Genomic DNA, 25242 nt, shown 5'->3' on the forward strand with positions numbered 1-25242 from the left:
GCTATTAAAGGCTGTAAAATATACAATATGGGTTTCTTATTGTCATTTTCCTGTTGCATATTTTTAAATGTACGTGAGCATTTTTGGTGTAAGAATTATTAAGAACCCCAAGTGTATAAGCTGTGACACTGACGTTAGAGAAGTAATTGTCGCCTAACTTCAATACACTTCTCAATCCGGGGCATACCAAGGTCACCTTACTGGCCCCCAGCGACTGACAGATGAAGCATATACACATTTTCTTGAGAACACGTTGCCAGTGAGGCTTGAGGATGTGCCCATCAGGATGCGTCAACAATTGTGGTACATACATGATGGTGCCCCAGCTCATTTTACTTGAGTAACAACGAAATTCCTAAATGTTGGGTATCCTAGCAGGCGGATAGGACTTGGCGGCACTTTTCTATGGCCACCTCGATCACCTGACCTAAATCGCCTTGACTTCTACAAGTGGGGTCACGCTAAAAGCAAAGTGTATGCTCCAGAGGTCCCGACTCGTGAAGAATTGTAGCGTCGAGTGCAGGACAGTGCCACAAGCACTCACAACACTCCTGGAGTCTTCAAACGTGTACAAGTCACCTATGCGACGGGCTGAAGCCTGCACTCAGGAAGAGGACCGGAACTTTGAACATTTACTGTAAAATCCATATCAGATTCCCTATGATTGTCAATAAACTGTACTAACAACACTGGATATTTCATTTATACTCTGTGGATTTTATCATTGTGGATTTACATGAAATAATATATATATATATATATATATATATATATATATATATATATATATATATATATGAGCCTGTATATGTTCCGTAGCTGCAATACCTGAAACTTTGAAGGCATACTAAGGGAGCTTTGGGGTCCCTTTAGTAACCATAAAATATCTAACTACCCCTGACTTAAGCTAACCTAACTTGATTTGCCTTGACCCAGAGGCACCGAGAAACATCCATGCGGTGGAGGGCAAGACCGTGACCTTGACTTGCCGGGTTTCGGGTCAACCTCCACCCACCGTTCACTGGAACAAAGATGGCGTCCTCCTGTCCTCCTCCCGCCTCCAGGTCAACCGTGATGGTGACCTGATCATTAGGTTCGTCCTTCAACATTTCGTATTGCTGCCATCTTCATCCCCACTACCATCATCATCACGAGGACTACTGCCATCTTCATCCCCACTACCATCAAGGACTTCATGAGTGACTTTGACTGAAGACTCCAAACACTCTTGAGTCACTCCCTCCACTTCATTAAAGTGTCACAGCTTCATCACTAATAATATAAACAATAAAATTGAGTCATTCTGTTAATATATGTAAGCAAATGACATAAATTAGAGTTCTATCGTTCAATATCACCTCTTGCTTTCTGGGTGTACTCGGTCAGGTCGGTTACAGCGAGTGATGCGGGTCGCTTCCACTGCCAGGCCGTCAACACTCATGGGGTGATGGAAAGCAGCATCCTCCTCCTTGTAGAGAAACCCACCAGGATTATTAAGCCCCCCAAGGACCGTGTACGTGCTAGGGGAGCAAACGCTCTCTTCAGGTATGTGTTCTTGACGTCCTTGTTGTTTAATTTGACGTTTTTTTAATAATGTGGTTCTTCTTTTCTATCGTCCTTTACTTAATCCTCTTCGCTTGGGCGGTCGGTCACGTCGCTGTTACGCACTGCTGGCAAGTACTGGCTTCTGAATGTATCTGTACCTGCGCCGATGTTGGTCAAGTGTGGTCTTGTATGAGCTCACATCAGGGCCGCCGCAACACTCTCTGGCAATGTTCATGCTTTTTATTTCTTTTGACGCATTTGTTTCTTACTAACGTCCTTGTTACTGCTAACGATCTTGTTTCTTGTTCATGTGCTTACTCTTGTTCCCATCCTTATTCACATCCTTGTTCTTGATAACGTATTTGTATCAATAATATCCTTCTCCTTGTTTGTTGCTTTTCGTCCTTGTTCACATCCTCGTACTTAATGGCGTCCTTGTTATTGTTGCCATGTTTGGATTAGACGACCTTGTTTTTGTATTATTTTTTTCAGTGTGCCAATTTTCTTACCACCTAATTTGATTGATCTAAACATAATTCATAACTATCTTACTTTGCTTTGATTTCATTTCTATTTGCTTTGTAACTGTCGGGTGTTGTTATTCTATTCTTCATCTACCTGTTATTCTTATTTCTCTTCGTCCTCTCCTTCCACAGGTGTAAGGCAACAGCAGACAGTGACCTGGAGCTGAAGGTTGAGTGGCTGGTGAACGGTGAACGTGTCGACTTCCTGAAAAACGAGAGACTGAAGAGCCGACCCAACAACGCCCTCGTGGTGAATGGGGTCAGGGAGGAGGATGAGGGCGTGTACACCTGCCGCGCCAGTACGCCTCTCGATGCTGTCACTGCTAATGCTACGTTGACTATAAGAGGTGATGAGGAGGAAGAAAGGGGGATGAGAGACGAGAAGCAGAGGAGAAAAGAGGCTGAGAGGGAGAGTGTAGGTGGTGGTCGGAGGGAGTTGGAGAAGGAGGAGGGAAGGGGGAGAGAAAAGGGGAGGATGGACGAGGGGAGGGGTTGTGGTGTTGCAAGCTGTCAGTCGAGGCTCAGAAATTTATATACACAGAAATACAGGACTGACACCAGAATCAGGTACACATACAGGTACAGTCATCCACGTTCACCGTCAGGAGAAGTAATCTAACACCACTCACCTCTCCCACACCACTCACCTCTCCCACACCACTCACCTCTATCCTTTCATCTTAGTGACCTTTCAGATTCGGATTAAACAAAGGCGACCACAATGTTCAGATTTAGGTTAAAAATACGGTTATTCTAGAATTATTTCTATGAGTAGGTAAGGACAATAATCAATCCCATTTCAATTACAGAAATCCCATAACATATTATACAGATTTATGTGTAATGTACAGACGCGGCACATTTCATATCAACACCTACATACAGGGAAGCTGCCAAAGACCACGTCAGATGAGGAGATCTCTGCTACAGCCAGTGCGAGAAGCGACTCATGTCCCACGCCCTATGAAAGGGTGGCGGGGGAGATGTGTGTACTGCAGGTGACGCATCAAAAAATATCCTGGCTAGAGGCTGCTGATTACTGCAGGTAAAGGTCTCTCTCTCTCTCTCTCTCTCTCTCTCTCTCTCTCTCTCTCTGACCAAACCAATCAATCACCACAATCCATTCTACTGTATAGGTACTAACTAATAACAACCACCATCAATCTGTCAAGACTTTCCATCCCCCAACCTCTAACCAGCAAGACCAAATCTATCTATCCCCAAAACAGGAACTAGTCAGACTACCAACACCCATCTCATAACCATAATAGTTGAAGAACGCATTATATCTTAACCTAACCTCCCCTAAACTAACTTAGTCTTACTTCCCCCAAACTAACCTAATTTAACCAACCTAAGCTAAACTAACCCCACATGATTGAATGTAACTCAGCCTAACCTAACCCTTATCATGCACCGAACTTTTGAAGACGTCCCCAGATCCCCGTGTTACTGAACTGTGATCTAATTTGGGCCAGAGCGATTTCGTGTTTTTGCTGCCGATTAGTTTCTTCTCGTTACCTATTTGTCTCACCTTTCCGCTATTCCAGTAACCTCAATTCACATTCAGCAGCCGTTCATCTGTTGCAGGATTGCATTCTATTAATCTGCGAGTGTCCTCAACACTTAGGACTAATTCCCTGGGCTCGGTGATAAGGTACTTATACATTTTGTTAACTAAATGTCTATAAATGACAGTTATAATGAAAATTAATATGATATGAATCTAACCAAGAGGACATGGGTGTTGATGGAGCCCAGGAACTACAGCCGTCACTGGAACTGCTGAGACAGAGACCCGATGGTGTTAATTACCTTCCCCGTCATTAACTAACTTAGAAAGGGTTAAGAGAGCACAATTAAAGTTCTGTTGAAAATAAAGTTGGGCGCTGTAAACGCTTCTGCGCTTCACCTTGCACAGGATGTAAGGGGGTGCCCAATAAACTAGCCCCTTCCGGGGCAATCTAATCGAAATCGAAATCGAAATCAAAAGCTAATTATGGCCAAAACACATGTATTCGAGATCAAATAGGAAGCAGAGATGTTCAATATTAAGACTATATTTTATAACCAACTCTCAACCTCGCAGGATTGGCTCACGAGGTGTAAGCTAAAGATATCAGATGTTGTGTCAATATATTTCCCATGTGGACCCCGTCGTGTGAAAGAGTCGGTTTAGACACAGGCATTGATTCGCGCTTTTATTATTATTATTAAACTGGCCAGAAGAGATATGCGGGACTCGATCCTAATGACTGTAATCGCTCATAGGAGCGATTTTCGTTGGTGCAGGACAATAAGACCCTTGTCGTTGACGCGATGAGTATAATTCGGTCAAAACCTGTTGAATACAATTCACATATAACAACTGCTGGTACATCAGGACACAGTTTGAATAATACGATCAATATACAGTACATAATTACACTTATTAAAGTTATTTAGAGTTCTCAGAGGATTCAACAGTTCACAATCACACTCACGTTTTGGGGTCTACGGTTAGACCAACGAGAACAAATATAATGTCCTGCAGAAAGATATTGGCTGACGAGAATCAAGATGTTGCCTTTACAGTAGAAGGCGATAGACTGTCCCTCAGGCAGTCACACAGCTGCTACCAGCTCCATCTCGCTTAGTAAGCCATTCTGAGTTGTAAAAGTTTCTGCACTTAACATGTGGCCGGCGCGCACAATTGCGATGGCGATAACAATGACCTTACAACGTTCACAACTTTCTCAACTGCCCTCCCCAACTTTTCTATCTTATAAGGATCAAAGCACGAAGTCGATTATCTGCCTTTATATCGCTTCCCCCGGTTATCAAAAATGTTAAGCTTATATCCTATCAGTTCCCGCCAATATGAACACCTTCGAATGCCCCCACCATTACTCCACTAACATTAAATCTATGGACAGCGAAACCATGGTGGATTACAGGTCGTTCCACAGTTAAACAATTTACGTAATTGTGTCCTGCGACGAATCTTTTCCAGACAGGTACAGGATAATATGTGCTCAACTCCTCACCCAGGGCAAGTAGTCCAACCCCCACCTCACTACCCTGGGATACACCACAACAAAACACTCGTTCCCACGTAAAGTACCGGCCGGGTTAACTATTCGCTAAGGACTTGGCTGTACATTAGTGGTTGATGCAAGAGCTGATGAGTAGAGAGGGAGCTGATGTTTGTTGATACTCTATGGTCTTTGCTTGATACAATGTGGAAAGGTGTGTCCAAAATCAAAAGTGTCCGATCACATTCAGAATTTCCAACACTAACCTAACCTAACCTAACCCAACCCAACCAAACCTAACACAATCTAACCAAACCTAACCCAATCTAACCTAACCCAAGCCAACCTAACCCAACGTAACCTAATCCAACCAAATCTAGCCCAACCCAGCCTAATCCAGCCAAATCTAATCCAACTTAGCCAAACTTAACCTAACCAAGCTAACTGAAGTACGTATTATCTCCTGGGCAGGTCAGAGGGCGGCGGACAGCTGGCCTGGGATCACGACAATGTCCTACTGAGGTCCTACCTGGAGGAGAGACACGGACAGGCCAGTCGAACTTGTAAGATCCTATTACGCCTTACAAATTCTTTTGGAAGATGTTAGCTCAGTTTACGTCCTTCAGCTCTGTTATGACTAGACTGGTTTTGAATTATAGTTCGTATTGTCTCCAGATAGTTGGAGATTTTAGTGGCGCAAGAGTAGATTGGTTTTGACTTTGAGATCAGTTCCGTAAACAATGACTTATATAGGTGTTAGTTTAGCCCTACTATGATTGGATTGATTCCGAATTAGTGTAAAATCAGATTAAGTTAATTAATTCAGTTTACAGTTAAGGATGTGCATGTGGTTGAAGGTAGTGTCTGCCATACTGCCTCCTTGTATACCGGAGGCTCACTGTACTGTACTGTGTGCTGGTCAAGTGTATGGGACTCACTTTCATTTTTTGCATGTAATAAAATTTTAAGTAAAACTCGTAAAGAAAACAGGAAGAAGAGTCCCAAGCTCTTGACTGTGTATATCAAGTGACACTGGGGAAGTGAGTACCTCAGCGGGTCACCGGAGGAACAGTAGATAACTCTGGTTTTCTTCCATTTATCCTATTTGTTTACTTATTACATTGTTCACGTGTGTTGTGGAGGTCACTGAGATCAAATAAACATTTAGAATTACTCTTTAACTGAGTCATCCAGGTTTAAGTCGAGCCTTCCTTTATAAGGTCCGGCAAGAGGTTAAGACAAGTGTCCCTATAATCCCATTATATAATTCGGCAAGTTTGTTAAGTCTTGCTGGCATAAATAATCTCACTCAAGGTGTTTAAGTTCACTTTATTTATATCACTTAAGTGTACAAGAATTTTTTTTTTCGGAACATAAGATATCTCCTCATCATCTTAACTTGAAATATCAACTATTATTTAGATAAGAGACAAGTCATGATAAGGACACACACACACACACACACACACACACACGTTAACCACAATCACAAACGAAAGCATACATTACTTGACCAAAAACCTAACATTAATGCAATTTTATTAACAAATTTCAAGTTTCAAATATTTGCAGGAATATCGCAATTAAGTTAAAAATAAAAACAAAGAAAATATCAGTAACAAGAACAGAAATGCCACGAGCGCGTATGAAAGAACAAAAATACCATAATGTTTAATGTAATAAAATTTTATATTTACAAATAAGAACAAAAATACAGCAATCACGGATAAGAAATTAAAAAGGACACATCTTTGAAAAAATGCACATTACAGTATATTCAGTGTAACACAATTAACAAACTATTATTGATCACATCTTGTTTTCAGGGACTCTTTGGCCCTTCTGGGTGGGTGGGCGAGAGGATGAAGACGGAGGCGTAATCAAGGGCGGAGGAGGCGCTGGAAGAAGATGGAAGTGGGTGGAGGGCACGAGGGTGTCCTCCAAGGTGTGGGCCCCGGGACAACCTCGCCACTTTGGCCCTGCCTTGGCCCCCGCGGGCGTCTGCATGACTCTGGACGGCGGCCAAGAGTATCATGCCATTGCTCTCCCCTGTCATGTCCGCAGACGGTTCCTCTGTCGCCTGAAGTGAGTCTCGTGCACCCGGGAGTCTACCAAAGAGAGGTTGCAGCAGAGAGACTAGTTCAGAACATCGTAAACATTGTCTCGGTCAAGATAGACCTGCAGAAGGGAGCTTAGGATGTTTGAAGCCATGTTTACAAGACGCAGCAATGTCACACGGCTATCGAGGCCTGAGAAAGCAACAACAAGGAGTCTCCCAACGAGGATTCTACAAGACCTACAGTAAAGAGGCTCCTATTTAGAGGGAGTCTGACACGGGGGTCGCTACCAGGGAGGAGGAGCGCCAGAAGACTTACAGTTCCGCCTAGAAACTCTTTAAAGGAGTCTGCGTCTCGAAGCCTGAACCAGAGTGATGATATTTAGGAGTTTATAAAGGTAGTCTAATCAATTTAAGTCCTTCAGAGGAAGTCAACGGAGTTTTAGAGTCTACAGGGAAAGATTACAAGAGGATTTAAACCTTACAGCTTACAAAAAGAAGTCTACAGGATGGAGACTACAGAAAGTTTGAGTTTACAAAAGATTACAACACGGAGGCTACAACCTAAAATTATACAATCGTGAGGAACAACACGCAGCAGTGTGTGTTTTGTTTTGCTTCTGTCAACACGTAGACTTGCTAAACCTGTCGTGAGAAAAATCTTTAATGTTGTAAAAGTAAATAAAACGCATTTTTTTTTAAATTCCTGATTTACTAAAGACAAAAACAAATAATCAGACGTAAACCAACCAACCTTGTTTTATACTACAGAATTAGTTTATGGGAAGATGTTTCTGAAAGGATAAATCGTCAACATAATTGGAACCATAATAACCAGGGAGTTTTAACAGGCTATGAGATTTACTTTTGGGAGTCAACAACGTGTACACTAACACAGCACTTGCGCCATTAAAGCCTGTAGACTACCACAGTACATACACCAATACAGTGTGTACACTACCATAGTACGTACAGTTGGGGATTTTTCCCCGACTAGTCCACTCAGCGTTGTCAATCCACCCTTTCAGTGAGGTGTGAACCTCGAGAGTATCGACTTGTGAACCCGAAGCATTCACGAATAAGAGGAAGAAGGGGCCAGGGGATGACAGGGGCTGGTGTGTGCAAGGGGGAGGGGGTGGCGTATTATGGGGGCTGAGTAGGGTGAGTGTGTGAAGGGGTAGAGGGATGGAGAGGGTTAAGGAGTTACTTGTGCAATTAAAAAATCGTTTATTAAACAAGGATATAAATAGGTCGGTCAAAACAAATGTCAACTTTGAGCTAATGGGCCATGACGAAATGTGCGTCTTTTGTATGCCACAATATACTATGCAATATTAGTGGTACAAATATGTATGTGGTGATCAGGGATGATACTTCTCCCGTCGTTTAAGTGATATTTGGTAAATAGGTGGTTAAAGCGGGCGATTTGACGGAAATGCTGCTGGTCACATCAAGGACTTTTGTCTCAGAATCCGAGGCACCGTGCCACAACAACACTTGACTCACAGCACATTCCATGGTAAACACTCATTATGCGCATTCATTCTAACGTCTCTTACACTGCCTGACGATTTCATAACAATTAAATAAATTGGCTGATATGTACTGCACATGTACAGTGTAACCCATCAAGTTACTGTTTCAGCCTTATACAGTATACATCGTCCACTACACCAAAATCTATTACGATGTTATTTATAGAATACCAAACAAGAAAATGTTAACGACAATTCACAGAACTTGACCTAACCAACCTAATCTTACTTCTTAACCCGGACCCCGTGGCATATTAAGCAGAAACTGTATATCTAGTTACAGATATATAGTAGTTAATATGTTTATGGGTTCACGGCTGAATATGCTGGTAGTCTATGTAGCCGTCCCGGCTGCATATAGACTACCAGGCTATTCAACCGGTGAAAGCTTTTTTATTGTAGTTTTCATGTTGAATACATCCTTTTTCACTTCACTCAGAATCGAAAAATCTATTTATTTATTAGTATGTCAGATACAAAATATACCGTTTCTTGAATATCACTCACATTGAGATATTACTGTACTGTATAGTGAAAATTATAAAGTCTATGGACTGTAACTCCCATTAAGATGTTGACAATTTGTTTTAGAGTTATTCATAACTAAGACTCAATATCACCACACACATTTTAAAATAGAAGACGTCAAAGGAGACTACAGTATACTGTAGTAGGTATTAGGCAGCTACCAAACAGGGAAGTACTACCACCTGGGAAGATATTGGAAGCATAATGTGTTGTCTATGGTAGACCCTGCTGCCACATGGCTTCACGAAAATTGTGACCAAGTCCCAGGTTGCTCATCTGACTTTCTGCACCATTTACACACAATTGCAGGGTCTCATTTGTTTATCTTACCATTGACAACACAACATACATACTGTATATTATTCCTAACTTTTGACTTTTTTCATTTTGTATTTCTTTATAGTTCTTTATTATTATTATTATTATTATTATTATTATTATTATTATTATTATTATTATTATTATTATTACATTTTCGCCCCCCCAGGCCCCGATGTGGATCAGTTACCTGCGGCTGGGTGGGCTAATCCCCGTAAAAAAAAAATACTAAAACACACCAATCAATTTATGCTTCCTTAGATCCAGTTACGATTGTATTCTAAAATAATAAAAGACGTCTGAGATGGTGAAAGGTCCACTTTGGAATGGTGAATTGCCGATTCAAATACTATACGTCTATAGTTTCCTTTAAAACCGAAGTAAAACTATTTTTTGTCGTTTCAGGCAGTAAATGTCGTTTCAACGTGAAAAATGTCGAAATCAAATTAAAATTTCCAAATAAATCAATAATTTGGTGATTTTTATTGAAAAAAATACGTCGATTCGAAGTGATAAAAGGTGTACAGTTGTGATACTGAAAGTTTTATGAAGTGCATAATTATGTTATGACCGTTCCTACCCGTGGTGGGCAAGGCTTCGAAGAGGGAAAATGCAGAATCAAAAACGGAACGAAAGAACCGGATGGAAAATGAAATTAAATACTCCGCAATTTCACTGCGTTTTGCAGTGGACACTGTCGTAGTTGGGCAAATGTGTTAAAATGGAGTTATTTTAAAATTAAACCTAACCTAATCTTAGTTGATAAGAAACACAAGCGACCGAAGTGTTGTTAGAAGACCGCTCCAACCTAACCAAAGAAACCTACTTAACCTTACCTTATTTCCTAGCAGAGCCCCCAGACCCTCCTGCATATTTAACAGAAGGAACTTACCTTGATATGGTGTAATTTTAGGTTTTTCGTGGACGTTGTGGACGTGACAAACGCCGCTCAGACAGAGCGACTCGTAAACATGTTCTAAACTGAGAATAAAATGTAAGTGGATCTGGCCGCATTACAGTTTATCGCCGCGAAAGAGGAAGTGGTGCCACGTTAGTGAGAGCCCCTTGGTGCGAGCCTATAGGGGCCTAATACCAAACGAAGCATTTGCCTAAGCCCTGAGGCAATGGATATCTCCTGAACCCAGCGATGAAAATCTAGTAAGAAAAGGTCCATCAAAACGAATTACGTTGCAACGATGTCGTTAATATTTACCCCAGAGCAATAGTCCATTATCTACACCTTTACCAAATATTGAAATACATTAAAAATTTCCCATAAAACTTAATAAAGGAGTATGGTCTGGTACTCATCTTGGACCCGGCTGCTGCAGTCCATGCCTGTCGATGAGCGTCACTGTCTGGAGCTGCGATGTCCTCTCCAACCATAACACGGGAACAATTCTGTATACACACATACCACCTTCCAACACGAGCACCTCCCCTGGGGTATACACACTATAAAACTAGTCACCCAAACCTAGGCCACGACTCCTCAGCAGCACAGACAGGGCTCAGGCGGAGGACTCAGGCACCACACCGGCCAGCACAAACACTAGAATGAAACCGTCCACCTGACCACCACCACCCACTCTGCACTCTCGTTTCTTCCCTGTGCTGTAAACTTTAGATTAGTTCAGAGACATACTCGAAGCCCTATGAAGCTTCAAACTATCTATCCCTACCGAGAAAAGCTTTTCAACTTTTATTTTGTGGGCGGGGGGGGGGGTGAATAGCCCACTGGGCACAGGTCACTGACCCACATCAGGGCCTGGAGGGCGAAAACAATAATAATAATAATAATAACAATAATAATAATAATAATAATAATAATAATAATAATAATAATAATAATAATAATAATAAAAATAACTATTATAATTATAATAATTCAAAAATTTATACAAAAATACTTAAAATAATAATAACCATAAATAAATACAAAAACGAAAAAACAAATCAAGAATAAGAAACGATATACATTATGTATGTTGTGTTGTCAAAGTAAGAGAAACAATTGAAACCCGCACTTGTGTGTAAATGGTGCAGAAAGTCAGATCAGCAACCTGGGACTTGGTCACAATTTTCGTGGTGCCAAATGGCAGCAGGGTCTACCATTAGACAACACATTATGCTTCCAAGATCTTCCCAGGCAGTAGCACCTTCATGTTTGATAGCTGCTTACTACCTATTACCTACTGAAGCATTGCAAAATAAAATGAAATAAAATAAAATAAAAGATATCATTGATCATGAATTATAATTATGAAACTATAAGGATACAGAAATTCATTACACATGTCAAGCTATGTAAAAGTCCCTCTATATTTACGAAACAAGAAACTCCTCCACCCTGCCCAGTATCCCAATTTGGGAAATGTTAACTTTGACAATACAACCTCGGCAAGATTAACCTAAAGTAACGGTAACCTCCAAAGTTAACCTTACATAATATTATCCAACCATATCCTTAACGAACTATAAACTTAACCTAACCTTACCTGGCATTGCCTTAATCTAACATACCCTTAACATGACATTTAACCTAATATAACTTTAACAGAAAATACTGTTAACCTAACCTTAATTTAACATTAAATTATGTATATAACGTTAGCATAATATAACTTGAACCTATCATGATGTTATCCAAATAATAACCTTAACCTAACCTTATCTGACATAACCTTAACCTAACCTTAACCTAGCCTAACCTAACCAATAATATGGTTTGTGTCGTGTGTTATATTATCATGGCTAAGGTCTGGGATAACATTAAACGGATCAACTGAAGATTAGGCACTCCAGTATAGTCCAGCTGCAGCCCTTCATGCGTCACCACCATATGTTAACAAAATGCACGTAACTTAAACTTAAAAATATGGAGAATAGAAACAGAATTTAATTTATTATTATTTTCATCCATTAAATATTATAAAAATGGAGGAGAAAACAAACACCGATAAAATATTACAGTAGATAAGCTTGAGAAATATTAACATATATGACTTCAAAAGTAATCATACAATGCACATCAAACAAGTGACCCCTTGACCTTATGGCTCTTAGTCTTAGGATCACCAAATATTATCAAAACGAAAATTATACTCTGCATGTGTTAGGCTAGTTTATTTCACAGTTCGCTAAGACTGCACGATATGCCTGTCCTAAAAAAACAAAATAAGTAGGCAGGGCTTTGAAGGATTAGGAAATTAAGAAATAAGAGAAGAAATTATATATAAAGTACTATACTATACTTGTATATCATAAAAATAACAGTTCACGACCTCACTCTAAACAACTGTGTCGCAAGATATGATTCTGTCGGTCGATACTCATTTGTTTCCTTTATGAGAGAATAATCATACAAACAGATTATTGTGAGTTACTAACGGAAATAAACTCTTAGTTGCATATAGAGTGATTTTGTTTATACAATATTAATAAACTATAAACTGAATTTATTGCCCCGAAAAGATACAGTATTTGCTCAATGATTCATGTTACTGTAATTAATCCAAAGTACAAAAGATACAGGCACTCTAACCAGACCCCCTGACACGTCCAGTGGAAGGGTATAATATATAACCTAGAACAGAATGAAAAAGATCTTGGGAGTGAAAACACAAAAGGCACGATCCTTACAACATGTTACAAGATATCCGTAAAAAAGTTGAAGGTATTAATGGGATAATTCACCACATGTTGTAAAAATCCAGGAGCTTGGTAAAAATCCGGAATCTTAGTAAAAATCCGAAACCTTGGTAAGAATCTGGAATCCGGACTACTACACACAGGGGTTGATTCCTTCCTCTTGTTCAGATGAATGGGCAACAAGAGGCCACATCGACATTAGAGCCCAAGTTGAGGCAGCACAGTAGGAAGAGGAGCCCCAACACAGTGAACAGGGAGCTGGTGATTGTGCTGGCATAGCCTCCGCCACCCAGTACTGTGAGGAGACAAAGCGTTACTTCAAGACATTCATAAGAAGTCCCATTACTAAGCAAAGAAGTGAGGAATGGTCAAAATTAAGAATAACATAAAAATTAGACACCCCCAGCTTATTTCACCTGATGATTCAACACCCTAACGCTAACCTAACCTAACCTAACTTAACCCCAACCTCGTCTCACCCCTATTGTATAGTATTTGGGTGTTTAATTTATCTGGGGGCTAATCTTCAGGCGATTCATAATTATACATATACAACGGAATAGAACCTCCTTCACCCCCTGTGAGTCAAGTGAAGGAGTGAATGAATCCGTCTGTCAGCCAATGAATGTGTGAGTTAGCGAGTGAGGGAATGAAGAATTGCATGAGTAAACTGACTGAGTGATCACCCCCCGCCTCCCTTAACACATAACCCCTACACTACACCTCCCTTACACATAACCCCTACACTAAACCTCCCTTACACACAACCCCTACACTAAACCTCCCTTACACACAACCCCTACACTACACCTCCCTTACACACAACCCCTACATTACACCTCCCTTACACACAACCCCTACACTAAACCTCCCTTACACACAACCCCTACACTACACCTCCCTTACAAACATACACAGACTACCATAACTTAAGTCAAATAAACAAACAGGCATCAGATTATGACTGCATTCGTCTCACCACAACGCAATTTGTCGTGGTCAGGGAAGTCGCCATCTGAGGTCATCCAAGTGTATTTGCCCGTCTCGTTCGTACACACTAGCACCAGCGACTTGACATGACCGGCAGAGTGGTACCCATCGTCACACTTCACGATGGCCTGCGATACAAGACAATATGGTAACTCATAGAGGGAGGTTAGCAGAGAGTGACGGAGGAATGAAGGTGGGAGGGAGGAAAAAAGGGAAGGAGAGAGGGAGATAGAAGGAGTTTGGAGACTTGACATGGAAGGAAAGATGGAGGGATGAAGGAAGGAAAGTACGAAGGGAAGAAATGAGGGTGGGAGGGGGTAGGAGGGGGAAGTAGGAAGGGTGGGAACGAAGGATAAAGGAGGAGGTGGGGGACAGACAGACAGGCAGATCCATACTATCAAGTGAAATCGTTTGGGAAGAAGAATTACTTATTGCACTGTACACCTTAGTACCAGCCATCTCCCTCTCAGGTACAGCACACAGGCTTACAGGTAAACAGCTATTGCTTATTACAATACTGTATATACATGCTTATTGCCGTATGCCATTACTACTATACTACCACTACCACCACCACTATACTATTGCTGTTGTACCATTACCACCACTGTACTATTGCTACTGTGTTATTACCACCGCTGTATTCTTCTATCGTACCTCGGGTTCACCAAATTGTGGGACATATTCGTTACGACAGGTTTTCCGGACGTTCTTGTAACTCTCTACTTGGTAAGCCTTGTGGAAGATCGCTGGGCACCCTTGCTGCTGCCCTGTGGAACAACAATGGTGATGTTACTGACTGAATGTTATACACACACACACACACACACACACACACACACACACACACACACACAAATAACTTAATATATTCATCTATTTCTTAAGTGAGTTCATTTATCTGTCTGTTTAACAAACTTCACTTTTAATATAAGTAATAAGATTTTTTTCGTCAGGACAACATTGTTGCCAACTCACAGACGCTGTCAAAGCTTTTAATGCTGGTTAATGCGATGTAATTCCCATCCGACTTGGTAACACCGATAGAGACGAGGTGTGAAGCATCATCAGGCGTATCTTCGTTAATCTGAAGGATGTAAATAGTAGAAAAATTAATGATAATTATGGCATGTACAATTCTACTACTACCACTACTACTACTACTACTACTACTACTACTACTACTACTACTACTACTACCATTACTACTACTGCTACTACCACTACTATACTACTAATACAACTGCTAATACTTTTTTACGTGGCCTCCATCCTCCCCCTATAGCCACACCTCCGCCGCCATTTTATTACCTTAAAATTAAATATCCTAATACACAATTCGCTATCCTAGCTGTGTTGAGTTAGTTGAGCCGCAGATTCATGCGGCATTCAGTGACTGTTGCTTCATAGTCAATATTTGCAACTGTTGTCGGCTTTGGGGCCGATGCTCTCGTTCCCCTGAGGCAGAGCAAAGCAGACCTAAGGAGAGAGAAGGCTAGTCGACATCTCATCCAGGCTGTAACATAACTTCTGGGCTGCTGCTTCTGTTCGTATAGCACCTCCGCGAGTCTGGCATAGAAGCATCTTTCACTTGGTCCCATCCCACCAGAGGTTGTGAACACTAGAGGGGTAAAGCTGCCTTGATCAACGTTCTGAATTCTCTCCCCGTATTCCCTTATCTTGTCGTTCTCGTTCCTCCTGTGTGCAGCGTCGAGAGCTAAGTTACGGTGACATGCGGCCATGGGATCAAAAATCCTGATGTCGAAGAAGGCTCGATGTTGCAGCGTCCAGAATCCTCGAGCACTGACGTCAACACGGGATTCGTTGGATGTGTTTGAAGTCCTATGTTAGAAATTCTCACCGTCCAATGGAAGGAGGGTCAGTTCTACCCTGACATCAAGGCAGATTTCCTTCAACATATTTGCTATGAGGTCCCTTACTTCGTCATGCCTCATGCATATGAAGCCCCCTTTCTTGCACACCATGGCGTGATCGACGTCATAGGAAGAGCCACACACGCATTAGGAGGGCAAGCCTTCTACTGGCCTACTGTACCTTAGAGCATTGGCATCTGTAAATTCTTGTTTACTACTACTACTACTACTACATCTACTACTTCTACTACTACTAAACTACTACTACTAAGCTACTACTAAACTACTACTATTACTACTACTAACAATAATAATAATAATAATAATAATAAAAGGTTTCCGAACACCCCAGCATCTCTCCAGACCCTCAGGGTAACATAAAGTCTTCATATATGTACAGTATGACAGGAGGCCCTGTACCATGGCAGATTTCTGTATCTATTAATCGGACGACGAGACAATGATTGGGTAGATCAAGATGTGTTTAGTTACAAAGCCCTTATACAGCATCTGGTCCTGAGTATCTGTAGTATAGGCAGTGGTATGGTGGAGGGGGAACGGCGTCTCCTCACCTTTTTTCTCTGTAACAGCTTGGCACTTTTTTTTCTTTTTTTTAATTTATACGTTCCTCTCTATTCTTTAATGCAAAGGCATAGCCCCCCTAATCCCCTTCCTATGAATGGTGAGGAGGTGTCAACTTGTGGGCCAAAGGCATACAGGCTACAGCTGCTAGCTAGATACAGTGGTGTTTTTGTCTGAACTTATCATTAGGAAAAACCCAATATTGAATTATGTCCTCTGCTATAAATTTACCCTCATTCTTAAATAAATTTCCGATGGTCCGGCTGTAGTAGACTGGCTCCTTGTTATTAATTTATGTGGACAACAGGTATGGTTTGACGGAACTCGTCCTGGTCAATTTATAGTAACGGACATAAATCAATATATATTTTTTTTTTGGGGGGGGAGGGGGGCTAATGAAAAGTTCAGATAAAAACAAAACCATTTTATTATATGACATTTTTGGCACATTTTACCCATATCCGAGATACGGGATTGATAGCAAAAACCAGACCTGCATTATCTTGCCTATTTGGTAAGCTCTGCCTCCCGAACCCTGGCATATTAAATATCTGGATTCTAGGTTGTTTGTGAGGGAAACGTCATAGAAGAAAGGTGTCTTAGAATTATCTAAACTATTATTTACAATGAAAAAATTTCCACATTCGGTTGGTTGCAACATATGCAATAATACATAGCTTTCTTATTTAAACTCCCGATACTTCGGGTAAAAATGCGCCAAAAGTGTCATAGATGAAAATTGACTTGTTTTTATCTGAAATCATTAGAAACAAGAAAATATATATACATTTGTTTTTGTTTATAGTCGTAAGTTGAGACAAAAATACTTGCAGAGCGTTACGACCTTCTTATAACCCCTACTACTGTATCTTCGTTACTTGATTAGCCTTCATCTCACAATGGCCGGAGAACTTCACTTCAATTATCAACATACACACCCAGGTACTTTTCACAAAGGTGTTTCTTCATCTCGTTCGGACTCGTAGCACCACTAGGCAGCCCAGTTCTGTGCCGACTGATGCCCATGAACTTTATAATGCGTTTAGGCAAGGTCTGACACATTTCTCTAGAAACATAATGTGTGCCTCTATCTGTCTTAACTAGTTGTGTACGTACATACCGTTCCATGCGTACCGTCGTGTAACTCGCTCCAAAAAGTATCTTTATGATTTTGTGTGCGACAATATGACAACGGATGATGGATTTTGACAACCCTACCGAGACAACAGGAGTCGCGGTGTTCATTTTGAAATTCATAGGACCCCTCCGTAAAGATACCTTTTGGAGCGATGCGTCCCTCCCGGCAAGTTTGGTTCTCATTAGACTATATACCACAGTTCCATCTGGACCCAACTTCGAAGATCTATCCTCACACTCGCTTACAAAGCTTCTCTTCGTTCGATTTTGTCCCGTAGCTGGTGACGAAGTGGTCGTATCTAAAGTATTTCAGTGTAATTAGTATCTAATTTTATGAAAGCTATTCTTTGTGCTTGGGCTCAAGTAAGCCAGCAAAGTGCGTTCGATCATCTCCAATTACGAGGATAAGTCTATGTGCGAAGGTTTGAGAATCAGGACCTTCTCACACATGATATTTGTTGTCTAAGAACAGCCGTAAGTCTTCCTATCAAACAGTAACACCTGTGTCATCGTGACTCACCTTAAAAGCTACGTTATGATAGGAGTTGCTGACACTACCGTTCTCGTTCTTGACCTTGTGCCACTGTAGGGCGGTGACCTCGTCGTAGAAACCGCCCAGGCTGCTGGCGTACATACCGCTGTGAACTGTAGGCTCAGGAAACACAGCGTAGATATCGACAGACGTCACAAACTCACACTTCTTAATGTCGGCCCTATGGTCGCTGACGGTTAATGCCGAGGTTATGTCTGGAAGGACGGGGGAGTGAGGAGTATAAACATCACCGCCACAATGAAAAAGTATATTAGGTAAATATAAGAGCACGAGGGTTAAGGGGGTGCACTGGGTATGGTAATATATAACGTACTAATTTAAGACTAAACAAGACCAAAAAAGCGGCAACAGAGCGAAATAAGTCAGGAGATAGTCCAAAACTCGACCGAAGAAAGACTCCGAGCAAGACTAGCCTAAATGTTTACTAAGCAAACAATAAAAATACAAGAAATAAGATGGAAGAAATGAGAGCACTCGTATGTACAGAAAGAACAGCTGTAAGTCTTCCCTTAATTTTGTATTCAACTGGTTACTCTGGTGAATCTTATGTCAATCTAAGTGTCTGTTGGAGAAATCAGAGCTCTCATATGTACAAAAAGAACGGTAACGATGTCACAGGAAGACTTACAGCCGTTCTTTCTGTACATATGAGAGCTCTGATTTCTCCAACAGACACTTAGATTGACATAAGATTCACCAAAGTAACCAGTTGAATACAAAATTAAGGGATATAAACTATTTCACACTGAGAGGAAAACAAGGAAAGCAGATAGATAGGTTAGGGAAGGACGGAGTGACAGAGAGAGAGGAAAGAGAAAGGAAGAAGAGATAGATAGTTAGGCAGGGAGGGAGAGGAAGGGGTGTAGTAGCAGTCCACGTCAGGGAAAATGTGGAAAAAATGGCATAAAATAATAAAATAAAACCGACACAAATATACAGTGTAGATACAGCTCAACGATGATAGAGGAAAATATAACTAACACATGAGGTAGTTAGTGTTGTACTGGGGGTAGTTAGTGTTGTACTGGGGGTAGTTAGTGTTGTACTGGGGGTAGTTAGTGTTGTACTGGGGGTAGTTAGTGTTGTACTGGGGGTAGTTAGTGTTGTACTGGGGGTAGTTAGTGTTGTATTGGGGGTAGTTAGTGTTGTACTGGGGGTAGTTAGTGTTGTACTGGGGTAGTTAGTGTTGTACTGTTATATTGGGGTAGTTAGTGTTGTACTGGGGGTAGTTAGTGTTGTACTGGGGGTAGTTAGTGTTGTACTGGGGGTAGTTAGTGTTGTACTGGGGGTAGTTAGTGTTGTACTGGGGTAGTTAGTGTTGTACTGGGGGTAGTTAGTGTTGTACCTAGGTAGTTAGTATTGTACTGGGGGTAATTAGTGTTGTACTGGGGGTAGTTACTCACCGATCACTAAGACTTCCCAGCTCTCCGCCTCATACACCTCACCATTCGTCAGTGTGCCGGAGCAAGAGTAGTATCCGCCTAAGTCATACCTCAGCTTGGTCAGTTCCAACCCTCCATCATCTCGGGCCATGTTCACCACGCCCTCCAGCAGTCCTGTGGCTGTGGGAGAAAGTTAGAATGAGTAAGTGTGTGGCTGTGGGTGTTACGAGGAAACTATAGTGGGCGACTGTGTGTAAGATGGAGATGATGGTTAGTTTGTGAACGATGCAGTTAAGGACAAAGATAAGAGATGATTGTGGGGAAACGTCTGTGCTGGGTGGATCTCTCGGGTTGCCGCCTGGAAGATTTCAATATCCCACAGTTGGTAAAGTTAGCCACAGTCACACAGAGATGACCTCACCTATTCCATCTTCTTCTGGAAACCACTCGTAGGCGCCAACTTTCTTCTCCCCTTTCCACAGATTCCAGGTGATCTTCCTGAGCTCCTCGTTCTTATCCTCATCGAGCAAGTAGGGACACTCCAGGAGGCTGTTCTCAGGTGATGGGCCCAAAAGGTAGGAGATGTAGCGCTTATTGTGGGCCAGGCGGACAGGGCCGATTTCCATGCCAGCCGATACGCCTGTGGGAGACGTTAACATGTACAGTAAATAAAGGTCTTGTCAGTGTATGAGTTTATTTTTAAATTCACTTATTTAATGTTCTTAAAATCTATTTCTATACATATAAGTAAAAACGGTCTTCACACTTCACTCTGAAATCAATTAAAATGTTCAATTTATCACACAAAATCGACATTAGTACATATCTCAGTAGGTCACGCTGGGTGTTAGCTCTCTTAGTTCAGCAGTAGACTAGTTATCTCCTGTTATCTCCCTCTTGGAGCTAGGCTGATATAATTATGTACTCTCAAGTATATTGCTTTAATGTGACAGAACTTTGAAAAGAGTGTACTGTACAGTAGAGGGTGAGTGAATATACAGTAGCTGCGGCAGCCTCCTGTTGTAAGGGTCGCTGATACACGCCCAGGACACCCCCAGTTCACCCAGCTGTAAATGTGTACCTAGCCCGACCTGACAACTCTCCTGACTCAACACAAATATACTATAATTAATAAAATATGGTCTAACCTTTCATATACAAAGATAACTGAATCTACTGACACTAAATTTAACTTAAAAATGAAAAAAAAATCCTGTTGTTACGACTACTACTACTACTACTACTACTACAACTACGACGACGACAATACTATTAATACTACGACACTTGCAATAGGTTGTGGACACACTAAAATCCAAAATTTTGGGTTATTTTCAATTTTGTTGCGATGTGTTCTTTGCTCTCTATTGGCTACTGGTGTTAGTGTAGCGGTCTTATAGCCTGTGTAGTGATAAGTTTAAGCATGATAAGGTGTACAGTACATGGAGAGTATTTCTAATTGAAAAAAAAAAGAATCACGTTGAGATTAAACCCTCCAACTTATTTCACGTTAAGGGATTAATCTTCAGGTGAAATAAGCTGAGGTGCTAATCTTCATATGATCCCAAAAATAATTACCACCTGAGAACGGGGTGGATGTACAGGTGAGCGCAGGTGGTGGGGGTCAGTGGATACATGGCTGACAGCAGGTGTGTGTGTAGAGGGTACATTTTTATGTGATGTTAAGGCTCTAATATATTGTTCAGAAACCATACACGGTTACATGGGTCACCTGAATATTAGACACCCTAGCTTATTTCACCTGAAGATCAACCATCCTAACGTTACTTAAGGGTGGTGGCTTAGGTTAGGTTAGGTTTAGGTTAGGTTAGATTAGGTTACGTTAGCGTTAGAGTGGCTAATCTTCAGATGATCCGAAAATGGTTCTAATTGGGGTCTTTGTATTGTCAGGAATCCAGGTTGATGCAATGGTTTGATTAAATGAGTGGCGGCTTATCTAGGCGGTTTGTTGTAGCGAGTTATCGTGACGCGATAACGTTAAGATAAGACTAGCGTAGACTCACAGAAAGCCGGGTGAATGTTGAGTCATGTATTTTCAACCCTGTGGGATCGAAAAGGTCAAATGTCTAGTAAGTATTTTGGGCTGTCTGGCAAATGGGAAGGAGTGAGGGAGAGAGAGACGAGTATGGTAGACAGTTGATTAATAACACACTACGTTTTCATCTCTCTCTCTCTCTCTCTCTCTCTCTTACAATTTTCGAGGTTTGAATCCACAATTAGAGCACCGTATAACTACACATATGTAGAACTGTCCCTTAGCGCTAACACACACACGGTTCAGGGGTAGTGGGTTTAAAAAATCTGGGGTTGCATAGTTTGGGGTTCTAGAATAATGAGTTTTCCCTAAATATCATCGGGTAGAAACAACTGATAAGACTAACGTGAGCTTGAAGATAAAAGCTGATAACGTTAATCTTTTCTCATAAGCAGCAAAGAGAAGGTAGCTCAATGGTGATCTGTGTTGTAGTGAATATTACTCTTGTAGTGGGTATGTCTGCTGTAGTGGGTATGTCTCCTGTAGTGGGTATGTCTGTTGCAGGGCGTCTCCCATGTAGGGTATGTCCACAGTGGTAGCCCCTGCAGTGGGGTATGTCTGTAGTGGTATGTTCTGTGGTGGCGTCTGCTGTAGTGGGTATGTCTCCTGTAGTGGGTATGTCTGTTGTAGTGGGTATGTCTCCTGTAGTGGGTATGTCTCCTGTAATGGGCATGTCTCCTGTAGTGGGTATGTCTGTTGTAGTGGGCATGTCTGTTGTATTGGGCATGTCTGTTGTATTGGGTATGTCTGCTGTAGTGGGCATGTCTGTTGTAGTGGGTATGTCCAAGGTAGGCAAGTGTCTGTTGCAGTGTGTGTCTGTTGTAGGGTATGTCTGCCAGTATGAAAATTTCCTCAGTGGGTATGCCCATTGTACAAGTCTCCTTTAGTGGGTGTCTACTGGTGTGGCGTCTCCTGTAGTGGTATGTCTGTTGGGGTAAGTGTCTGTTGGTGGGGTATGTTCAAAGGTAGTGGGTATGTCTGTTGTAGTGGGTATGTCTGCTGTTGTGGGTATGTCTGCTGTAGTGGGTATGTCTGCTGTAGTGGGTATGTCTGTTGTAGTGGGCATGTCTGTTGTATTGGGTATGTCTGTTATGGCTTAATTTTTTTAAGGGCGTGTGTCTTTTAGAGAAGGATGGGGCTTTTGTTAAACAAACCCTACAATTCTCTGAAAGTCACACCCCCTTAACCTAGCGGAACGTACTAAACTTAACCTAACCTAACATACTAAACCTAACCTAACATACTCAACCTAACCTAACATACTCAACCTAACATACTAAACCTAACCTAACATACCCAACCTAACCTAACATACTCAACCTAACCTAACATACTAAACCTAACCTAACATACCCAACCTAACCTAACATACTAAACCTAGCCTAACGTTATTTAATGGCAACTTTGACATCGTTATGACAGTTAGGCCTAGCGATAGATCTTCAGCATGCAAACAAAGTCATAGAAGCACTAGACTTACCTATCACCGTCAGGAGGAGCATCCCGGAAATAAAGTTGGCCATGGTGGTTGTGGTCCTGCAGGTGAGAGCGTGAGGAGGCACCCCTTGTAGTGGCCCTGTAGATGGTCTTCTGGCTTTGTAATTTACACTTACAGTCAGTTTCCCACTTAAACTTAGTCGTTCACAGGACTCAGATGGTCACTCGAGTCACTCATTGGAGGTAAATCCGTCACTAGAGTGAGTTTTTTTCTCTAACTGATTCTCACCAGCCAGCTTCTTGCTATAGTCGTCACTGCCTTGGTCTTGCTTCACAGTTCACGCTGCTCAACCATGTCTCTACACCTAAGGACTGACGTTCTGAAGCCTCGTGCCGCCACTGCAAACCCCAGAGGAATGTAAATAACAGAACTAATGCAGCCAAGAGCTTCCTATAAGTCCTCTTCGTAGATACTGATGGCAGAGAGTGGGCAGCCTGGTGTGAGCGTTCTATCTCTCTCACTCTCTCCTGACTGATAAGATATTAGTCACTGATAAAAATACATCCAGGGATATTCTTGTTGTTAAGGAATAGAACGTTTACATGTTCTAGGTGATTGAAAATGCTGGAATGTTGTTGAGACAGATGAAGATTAACAGAGATAAAGAGAAAGGAAAATGAGGAGATAGGTGAAGATTGACAGAGAGAGAGAGAGAGAGAGAGAGAGAGAGAGAGAGAGAGAGAGAGAGAGAGAGAGAAAGAGAGAGAGAGAGAGAGAGAGAGAGAGAGAGAGAGAGAGAGAGAGAGAGAGAGAGAGAGAGAGAGAGAGAGAGAGTTACATATAGATAGAAAAATTTAATACATACAGCACGTACAGTCGCAAACAAAAGATCGTCCCCCATGGTGAGACCCTCGTGGCTGCCGTCTGGTGCGGGTGTGCTGTTTACCTTGTATTATACAGTATAGGGTCGATACTGCTTCAGTTTACGAAACCCAGAGACAAAGCAAACTTTGTTGGCGATTGTACACACATAAAAGAATAAGATACTTTATATATATATATATATATATATATATATATATATATATATATATATATATATATATATATATATATATATATATATATATATATATATATATATATATATATATATATATGCTGATAACCACAAGGAAAAAGAAAACACGAAGTTCCCAAGCGCTTTCGTGTAATTCACATCTTCAGGGGTGAGTACAGACTAAAGTAGAAGTGCAAAACAAGTTATATATATATACAGAGGAGGGTGAGACAAGTCCACAGAGGTCAAGTATAGGTAATGACCCTACTAATCTTTACAAAAGCACCGCAACGGTCGGTAGTCAGGTCAGAGGGAAAACTGACCCAACCTTCTCACCTGGTTACAAATCTTCTTAATTACAAAATTGTCCAATTTGTACATACCATTACTCAAATTCATGTTAACGGATTCGGTATGTTTAATGAGACTAGATTCTATAATGTTCCTACTGTCAATTGAATTACAAGGTAATATTGAGGAGGCATTATCCCAGTCAATGCAATGTTTTTATCCCTCAAATGAACAAACAAAGCATTGGATTCCTGGCCTGTCCTAACACTATATTTATGTTGTTTAAGTCTAGTTACAAGATCTTTACCTGTCTGGCCTAAGTAAAACATATTACATTCCTTGCAAGGAACTTTATAAATGCAACCAATTGTGTTGTTGGGGGAGTGCTTGATTAACATTTGTTTAACAGTGCATGAGTTTTTAAATGCCACATTGACGTTCCAGGTTTTTAGTTGTAAAGGAATTTGAGAGAAATTTTTTGTGAAATGGTAATACTAGGAGATTCTTATGGTCATGGGTGGGCTTGGGATCAGTTCTATAAAAAGATTTCTTAGTAATGTTCAGGCATTTGTCTATGAAAGATCTAGGGTATTTAAGGTTTCAGCCAAAATTATAGATATATTTATATTCCTCATCAATGAATTCCGGGCTGCAAATTTTCAAAGCGCGTAAAAACATTGTTGAAAATACTGACTGTTTGACTCTATT

General features: G+C 41.2%; 2 protein-coding genes across 7 annotated transcripts in view; one reads left to right on the forward strand and one right to left on the reverse strand.

Moving 5' to 3' along the window:
- The window catches only part of LOC121858374 (hemicentin-2-like), a 30583-nt gene extending 22741 nt beyond the window's left edge, over positions 1 to 7842 (forward strand). For all 5 annotated transcript variants that reach the window (XM_042354818.1, XM_042354843.1, XM_042354836.1 and 2 more), the window contains 6 exons: positions 937 to 1093; positions 1387 to 1545; positions 2202 to 2416; positions 2955 to 3114; positions 5555 to 5646; positions 6910 to 7842. In XM_042354818.1, the coding sequence (XP_042210752.1) occupies positions 937 to 1093; positions 1387 to 1545; positions 2202 to 2416; positions 2955 to 3114; positions 5555 to 5646; positions 6910 to 7172 (1046 nt within the window). In that variant the 3' untranslated portion in view covers positions 7173 to 7842. The remainder of the gene's footprint in view (positions 1 to 936; positions 1094 to 1386; positions 1546 to 2201; positions 2417 to 2954; positions 3115 to 5554; positions 5647 to 6909) is intronic.
- A 3918-nt stretch (positions 7843 to 11760) lies between these two features.
- LOC121858448 overlaps positions 11761 to 25242 on the reverse strand; it is a 37288-nt gene continuing 23806 nt past the window's right edge. For both annotated transcript variants that reach the window (XM_042354892.1, XM_042354900.1), the window contains exons 2-9: positions 23226 to 23581; positions 20111 to 20329; positions 19711 to 19869; positions 18275 to 18501; positions 15140 to 15248; positions 14819 to 14931; positions 14151 to 14289; positions 11761 to 13466 (exon numbers count right to left, since the gene is read on the reverse strand). In XM_042354892.1, the coding sequence (XP_042210826.1) occupies positions 13336 to 13466; positions 14151 to 14289; positions 14819 to 14931; positions 15140 to 15248; positions 18275 to 18501; positions 19711 to 19869; positions 20111 to 20329; positions 23226 to 23268 (1140 nt within the window). In that variant the 5' untranslated portion in view covers positions 23269 to 23581 and the 3' untranslated portion in view covers positions 11761 to 13335. The remainder of the gene's footprint in view (positions 13467 to 14150; positions 14290 to 14818; positions 14932 to 15139; positions 15249 to 18274; positions 18502 to 19710; positions 19870 to 20110; positions 20330 to 23225; positions 23582 to 25242) is intronic.

The sequence above is a fragment of the Homarus americanus genome, unplaced genomic scaffold, assembly GCF_018991925.1.
Source record: "Homarus americanus isolate GMGI-L3 unplaced genomic scaffold, GMGI_Hamer_2.0 scaffold12870, whole genome shotgun sequence".
Classification (NCBI taxonomy): Eukaryota; Metazoa; Arthropoda; class Malacostraca; order Decapoda; family Nephropidae; genus Homarus; species Homarus americanus.